An 8683-nucleotide genomic window follows, 5' to 3' on the forward strand; every position below is an offset into this window, starting at 1 on the left:
ATTGACGTCGGATTAACGTTGGGAATGGAAATGTTGGGCGACGTCGGAAAAAAAGACATCGGGCGACGTCAGCATTCCGATGTAATTTAACGTTAAGCGATGTTAAAGCAACATCAGAACAACGTCTTAATACCAACGTAAATAGATGTCATTCGACGTTGAGCGATGTCATACCAACATCGAAACGACGTCAAATAAACGACATAAATAGATGTCATTCGATGTTGAGCGATGTCAAGCCAACATCGGAACAACGTAATTCTATCGACGTAAATAGATGTCATTCGACGTTGAGCGATGTCAAATCAACATCGGAACGACGCTAGATTACAGACGTAAATAGATGTCATTCGACTTTGATCGATGTCAGACCAAAATCGGAATGACATCATAATTCCAACGTAAATTAATGTCTTCAGACGTTAAGCAATGTCAAACCAAACATCGGAAAGATGTCAGATTACCGACGTAAATGCGATGTCATTCGACGTAAAGCGATGTCAAACCAACATCGGAAAGACGTCAGATAACCGACATAAATACGATGTCATTCGACGTAGAGCAGTCATAAAATAATTTAATACATATAATTAAATATAACATATTTCTGGCGTACAAACATTCAATACAAAAACCAAATATATATATTTAAATAGAATCTTTGTGTAGATGGCCACCTTTCTCGGCAACAAGTTTGCTTGGAGCATACCGTAAAATCTTTTGCACTTCCGCTTTGATATCGGTTACCGTGGATTCCGTTTTTTTCATCATGACACTCGCTAAATAGAAAGTTCACTGTATAAAAGTATAATATACCATTTAAAATTTATTTCGGGGATTAAATAAAGTAAGCAATAAACTAATGAGAGTTTAAATAATCTGTTAACGTAAACATTTTATTATAAAACAAGAAAAAATACCAACGATAAGCTCGTAAATTTTTAACTTTTCGAAACTTAATTTATCTTGCGTGTCTGATTTTCTTTGATGGCGGTTTGTTCCTTTCATGTTGAAACAAGCCATAACTTTTTGTGACATCAGGCTATAATAACAAAATAAGTACATATACATATATATATATATATATATATATATATATATATATATATATATATATATATATATATATATATATATAAATATATATATATATATACAAATATATATATAAAAATATACATACATATATATATATATATATATATATATATATATATATATATATATATATATATATATAAATATATATATATATATACAAATATATATATAAAAATATACATACATATATATATATATATATATATATATATATATATATATATATATATATATATATATATATATATATATATATATATATATATATATATATATATATATATATATATATATATATATATATATATATATATATATATATATATATTGTATTGGACAAAAAGTATTGGACAAAACATTTGCAACCAACATCAAACAATGCTAAAATGTTCCTATATTTACATGTCTTAAAAACGAAACGAACTATACTACCACAGCAAAAAGTTCAGGAGTCTGGAGTCATAGCATGCCATGACATGAGCAATTAGCTGACAGGTGACAGCACACAGGAAGAATTTCGCTGACAAGTGCCATTTTGCAACGGACAAAACAAGTGCAACTTTTTTGGTTTGTTTCATTTTCTTAAGTCTGGTCCGTGTCAACGCCACGGAAGTTTTTTAATAATTAAAGGAAGTATCCAGAAGTTTCCAGAAGCATGCAGAAGTTTCCAGAAGAAGAATCTGGAAGCATCCAATAGCATCCAGAAATATCCAAAAACATTCAGAAGCATCCAGACACATCCAGAGGCTTTCAGAAGCATCGAAAACAAGCATCTAGAATCTTCCAGAACAGGTTCACACAGGTTCATTTTACTATACAAGAGACATGTAAATCGACATGTAATTCAGTCAGTATATGGAAGTCAATCAGTCAGTATTATCAAGACAGTTTATCGAAGTTTACCGAACAATCAGACAACGTGCTGTTGAAGCCGGATTGTTTTCTCGACGCCATGCAAAGAAACCGCTGATTTCACTAAAAAACCAGAAGAAAAGACTCCTGTTTACTACATCTCATATTTGCTGGAATGTGCAGAAATGGCGAACTGTCCTGTTCAGTGAAGAATCGAAGTTCAACATCATTGGGAGCGATGACATTTGTCGTGTACGTCGACCGGCCGATAAACGCCTCGATTTACAATATTTAACAATACAAATAGTATTTTACTAAATTGAAAGTAATTCTATGGTTAATACAAAATTTGGTGTTTGACATTAAATTTGTTTTTGATTCAACATAAAAACATGACAATATTACCTTTCTAGGATGTTTTTAATATTTTATATATATTAACATAGACAAGACATAACAAAAACATTTTTGAAGTTATTAACTTCATTAAATTAATTAATTGGAATAAGAGCATAGAATTTAGAAACATTTAAAAACTTTGTAAATACTTTTAAAAACAATTATTCCTAATAAAACAATAACCATATCCTTTAAATAAACTCATTCATCTGAAATAACTGTACATTTTCTTTTATTATAACTGGATATGTGAAACAATAGATAAACCATTAGATAAACCATTTATCTAATGCCCAAATAAAATGATAACTTACAAGTTTCTTAGACAGATCTTCATCACTAATCAAGACCTTTTCAAAATCCAAAAGTTCATCAACTTGGAGAAATTTAGCAGGAAGATTACTTAAATTCATTCCAGCCACTGTTGTTTCACGCTGTCAGTGTATTGTATTGTGGTTTTCTAACTGCTTTGTCAGCAATTTTATCACATTGTATTGAAAGTCTAAACGAGAAAAGGTGATTATTTACCCAATAATGAAAATATATGACCCATTGAGTTACTATTTTTTAAATAAATTTGTTTATTTTTGTTTGGAAATTTTGTTGATAAACAAAATACCTTTTATGTAGGTAACAACTAGAGATTACTAACTAGTAGAAATAAATAGAGGTAATAATAAGTATTTTAAACTACCACTTGAGTATGGTGATTAAAAGAAGCTAATCAAAACCAGGCTTGTGGAGTGTATGGAAAAATGTGCCGTACTCTGTACGTATGTGCTGCATAACTTAAAACTTAAAATAACATTCAAAACAAAATCCTAAAATAATAAAATTCTCACCTCCAACGTCCATAGGAAAATCTTTCCGTCTAAAATGCACAGCATCTTTTCTTTTTATTGGGGTAGACTTACAGACAATTGGTGATAATGCAACCAACCCAAGTCTGGAGACATTTGAATTTGAATGAGAAGATCTTGAGTCTGAGTTTGATCGAGATCGTGAACTTCGTGATTGGGACCTAGACTGTGAGCAAGACTTCAAGCGTAATGGGGACTTCGACTGCAAATGTGACCTTGAATGTGAATTAGACTTCGAGTGTGAACCTGATCTTGATCGTGAACGAGGCTTTGACTGAAAACGTGATCTTGAACGTGAACGAGACTTAGACCGTAATCGTGACCTTGACCGTGAATGTGCTCGTGAATGCAAGTTTGACCCTGAATGTGATCTTGAATGTAAACTAGGTTGTGAGTGATTTGATCTTGATGGTGGTGGTCTAACTGGAGTGGATTGTAAACGGGGTGGTGGGGCAGTTCCAATGACTTTACATGTTGGGAATGTTGTAGGTATATTTGGAAAGATTTTTCCTGTAAGGTAAAATGCAAAAAATAAATTAGATACTAACAAAAACTAATACAGAAAAGGCAAATACCTAAAAAGTAAAAAAAAGTACCTGGTTAAAGCTCAGGAAATAAAATATACATACAAACAAAAAGTACACTTTATGCTGCATATGTTAACATAAATAATAAATATCTACAATAGTACATCAACTTACCTTTATCAGAAGAAATTATTTCCACTGGTTCCATTATTTCCTCGGTGGTCGTGTAATCTGTGCAGCCTTCACAGTCTTCTTTTGTACCTTAAAAAACAGCAATAAAAACTGATAAAAAGAATAATTTATTACCAATTAACAAGATTCAAAACTTCCATAAACATCAAATTCACTGGTAATGAGTTTACACCCAACTTTATGAGTTTTAGTGATATAATACTTAAAAGTAAACCAACTTATATCTTATATCTATATATTTTATTTAATTGTATATTTATATATGCTATTATTTATTTTCATGATCAATTTTTGAACATAATAAAAATCCTTGATTACTAAAAATGTTGTAATGCTGTATGCACACAACATTAGTTTAGTTTCTCTGGTATAACTACAATAAAAATATATAAAATCACTTAAAAAATATTTAACACATACCACTAATTTTCACTTTGATTAGAGAGAACTGTTTCCATCCAGTTTTAGGCGTTTCTAAATTTTCAATGCACGTTTTACATGCAAACCATTTGGCCAATAAACGATATTTCTTGTTGTATCCACCCAACTTGAGGGAATTACTCTCTCAAAATCTTTTTTATTTTCCAACCAACAAGCTCTTGTATACGACATTATAGACTAAAAGAAAAAAACCCTTGAATCTATGACAAGTAAAAAGTACAATATAAAATGCCTTTTCAGAGGTGTATTAGATATGATATCCTTTTCTTAGCAGAATAAGCGTTATTATAAAACTTTATTTTATCCATCTTTAGACATGCACATTGAATGTCTGACGTGCAAACAAATGTTGCTCCACTTTTAAAAAATAAAATAAAAATATTCTTTAACAATAACTTCATTAAGACACATGCATAGCATAGCGTAGTTTTTCACATGTTTAAAATGTTATAAAAAATAAATAAAAATTCTATAAAGTGAAACCCTTTTCTGAAAAATGTCTTCCGCTGTATACCTAAACCTTTTTAACGTGATCCACTACTTCCCCATTTTGCATGACTTTCTTTATGAGTGGTTCCAAATATTTTTTTAAATTTCAATTAAAACTTAACAAGATAAATGCAAACACATTATTTGGCATATCTGTATCTAGACTCATATCTAGGTATCTATATAGGCTAGATAAATAAAAGATCATATATGTTACACCTCTAAATTTAAGGAGGCAATAGAAAGAGAATATTGAAAGACCTAATAACAGTTATGTTCCAAGAAGTGTTTAAAAAATTTTTGTATGATAGATAATAAAAACATAAAATCATTTTAAAACCATAGTAACATCACCAAACTATAAGTAAAAGTAAAACTTTACATAATAAAATATTAACAAAAAAGATGCTGAAGTTAAATAAAAACAGCTCACAAAATACTTTGAAAAAAATAAATTAAAACAATCTTTAATTTTTAGAATACCCTCTAATATATATATATATATATATATATATATATATATATATATATATATATATATATATATATATATATATATATATATATATATATATACACACACACACACACATATAATAGCTTTGTTTATATGTCAAAACTATGAGAAAAAAAAAATTCAAACAAACTTAAAATCTAATATTGTGAACATAAGGCATCAAAACATAACTTTGATTACGAGTTAAACAGACAAGTTTCCAAAGAATTTCATTTTTAGAAATAATTATATTGGTCATTCAAATATCTTTATCAAAAACGTAAATACCCAAATGTCTAGAGTCACAAGGTTCAAGAAAAAGATAACTTGTACGCCTTTTGTTAACAACTTTACAATTATACAACTCATTATCCAATTTTTCTATCACACTGACTAAGTTCCCGTTTTTTAAACAAAACCAACTATCTCTGTTAATACTTGAGATGTCATCTTTTATATGTTTATGTTTAATTAATTTGCTTGCATTCTCTAACTCTGTACTTCTTTTGATGACTTGAACAAGTGGACTATTTGCATTTCTTATAAAATGCTTTAAAACCTGCATATGGTTTTTAAACTTAAAAGCTGACATTGAAATCAGATCTTCTCCATGATTCATGACATCTTCATGTATATGGATCAAGGAATGGGTGTTATATGTTGAAAAAGTTCGACCATAAAAATCTTTTGAGTTAAAAACAAACCGCTCCAGAAGCTCTTTTGCATATGGTAACAATGCGGTTCTTCTTTCAACCTCTTTGTAGCACATAATTCTTATTGCAATACTAAAAGAAAGAAAATTTATATAGCTATCTCTTTTCAGAATTCCTTTTAAAACAACTGGACCAGTGTATAAAAGAAATTGTTTAAACTCAGTGGCTTTCAACATTTTTAACTCTTTTAAAGATCTTGGCTGCCTATTACATTCACTTGGTAACTTTAATTGCTCCAGATGACAAGATATTTCGTTAATTTTCATCTGAGAGAGTCTGCAAACTCTTGGACCTTCTTTCAGAAAATTGAGTAATCTTTTTGTTACACCTAAAAAAACTAAATGCATTGAGTCCAGCAAAAAGTTTTTTACACAAGGAATCTCATAATCAATAAGTATACTTCAAATCAATTGATTACTTCCTTGATAACTCTGATGTGAAAAGTCCAGATCATTGCGCAAAAGACATCGTTGCTCTTCAAAAATAACCCTATTTTCTAGATAAGTGCCTTCTACAGTACATCTTTCGCAAGAGTAATATCCACTATGCGCCTTGACACATTTTAACATCTGCCTTGCTGGAGCATCACAGCAAAAATATTTTAAATCAAGTTTAAACAACAAATTGTTGAAAGTAAAGCCGTTTGCCTTTAAATCACGAAATTCTACTAAAAAATCTTTTAGAAATTCAGAAACAGGATCTGGTTTTTGCATTCCACAGTACAATGCTATAATAAAAGGTTTCATTCCTCCAAATGCACCAAGTATTGGCCAAAACTGTTTACTAATGCTTTTGAACAAAGGAATTCCATCGATATTAACTTCTAAATATATTGGATTTAGAGATAACTTATTTCCTGTATACATTTCCATTATTTTCGTTATACCATTTAAAATACCAAGGTAAACATATTCTCCTCCACTAACAGTTTGTATATAACGTGGTCTGTAAGTCTGTATATAACGTGGCGTTTTCATCAGCGTCCTGCAATCTTTTGGTAAATTGCTATGTCCATTTTTACTAAGAATCTCTAAAAGTTCATTAATGCATACACGTGTACATTTGTTTCGAGCAGCCCAGGAAGCTAGTTCATCAGAAAGAAAATATTCTACAACTGGGTCAATATTTTCAAAACTTATATTAGTAAGATCTTGAGAATGCAATGTACTACTCTTATCACTTAAATTCTCAATAGGAGAATTATTAAAACTGTTATTACTAAAATGAACTGATTCAGAGTAAAGAGATTCAACTTCATTGGTAATAAACTGTACATTGTCATCATCACCATCTTGTAGGGCCTCGTTAATTAAATGACTGATTACACAATTATGTGCTCTCCAATTATTAATGTAAGACATCTAAAAAATAAAAATTATTTTCAACAACAACGACTTTCAAACACTGCTCTCCTAAAACAAGCACGACAAGCCATGCAAGCTGCTCCTCTAAACAGCTTTTTGCAAGAGCTTTATGATTTTGCGTGACATAACAGTTCTAATAAAAAGATTTTATCGCCGGCTAAGGTTTTAAGAAATAAATTAATTTGAAATTTACATAATAGACTAATAAGAAAATTAATTTAATTAAATTTTATTATAAAGTTATGTTAAAAAATAATTATAATAATTTTAAGGAAAATGATTAAAAAACAAATCAAAGGTTCATTATATAAATCGAATGTTTAAAAAGATGTTCAGTTGAATGCTTTCTTTTAATAATTTAAAAAGAATGTTTGAAAATCTTTGAATGAATGAGTTTGAATATACATACATACATCGCTTTTTTTTAAACTTGTTTTGTAATGATCATTAAAGAATAAACTTATCTTTTGTATCTTTTCTTTGTTAATGTTTTGATCTTTAAACTTATAACGATGTTGTCTTAATTTGTAACGGTAAAATATTTCTATACTTAACAATTTTTTGTAATGGAGTTTATTTTAAGCAAATTCTATTTTATGGAATTTGTTTAAAACATTTTCAAAAGTTCAAAATCATTTGTTTCATTCCTATGGTTCATTCATTTATTTAAAGTCAATTCTTGAAGTTTTAACAACGTTAAAACACCAAGAATTTAAAGCATTTAAGCAATGACATTTTTGCGCAGTTTTGTGGATAATAAAAGTTAATAGAACTTTAAAACTTTAAAATTAGCAGGGGCTTAATTCCCCCAAATTCCAAAAAGTTGATTAAACAAGCAAATAACATTGATCAGATAAAAAAATCAATGTTTTGATTTTATAAACATTAAATAGATATAGTTTATTAAAAAACAAAAATTAAATACTTTTAGAAACAGTTAAATTTCGTTTGTAAATAAAGATTTGGTAATGGAGCTTTTTGTCCACTTCATGGTTTGTACATACTAAAGAAACGAGAAAGGGGCTGGAAATCCTCTATAACTCGCCAGACTATGACATATGCCTATAACTATGTTAAGGATATGTGGTAAAATTAAGGGTAAGACTTTACAAGACATTAATGATAGTGTCAGTGATGAGGACAACAACACTGTGAGCCTTAAGTGTGGTGTTCATAAAATAAAAATATAATTTAATAAAAATAGGTCTGCTGTGACTTATGTGATGTTTGGACCAAACTTCACCAAATA

The 8683-nt window shown here is 29.2% G+C and overlaps 1 protein-coding gene across 3 annotated transcripts in view; it reads right to left on the reverse strand.

The window, feature by feature from the left end:
• Nucleotides 1-573: 573 nt before the first annotated feature.
• LOC136076832 (serine/arginine-rich splicing factor 4-like) overlaps nt 574-8683 on the reverse strand; it is a 14968-nt gene continuing 6858 nt past the window's right edge. For 2 of the 3 annotated variants that reach the window (XM_065790390.1, XM_065790388.1), the window contains exons 2-7: nt 4352-4549; nt 3914-4000; nt 3195-3722; nt 2359-2854; nt 921-1042; nt 574-779 (exon numbers count right to left, since the gene is read on the reverse strand). In XM_065790390.1, coding sequence (XP_065646462.1) covers nt 2790-2854; nt 3195-3722; nt 3914-3947 — 627 coding nt within the window. In that variant the 5' untranslated portion in view covers nt 3948-4000; nt 4352-4549 and the 3' untranslated portion in view covers nt 574-779; nt 921-1042; nt 2359-2789. The remainder of the gene's footprint in view (nt 780-920; nt 1043-2358; nt 2855-3194; nt 3723-3913; nt 4001-4351; nt 4550-8683) is intronic. The other variant, XM_065790389.1, reaches the window with a different exon arrangement.

The sequence above is a fragment of the Hydra vulgaris genome, chromosome 02 (genome assembly GCF_038396675.1).
Source record: "Hydra vulgaris chromosome 02, alternate assembly HydraT2T_AEP".
Lineage (NCBI taxonomy): Eukaryota > Metazoa > Cnidaria > Hydrozoa > Anthoathecata > Hydridae > Hydra > Hydra vulgaris.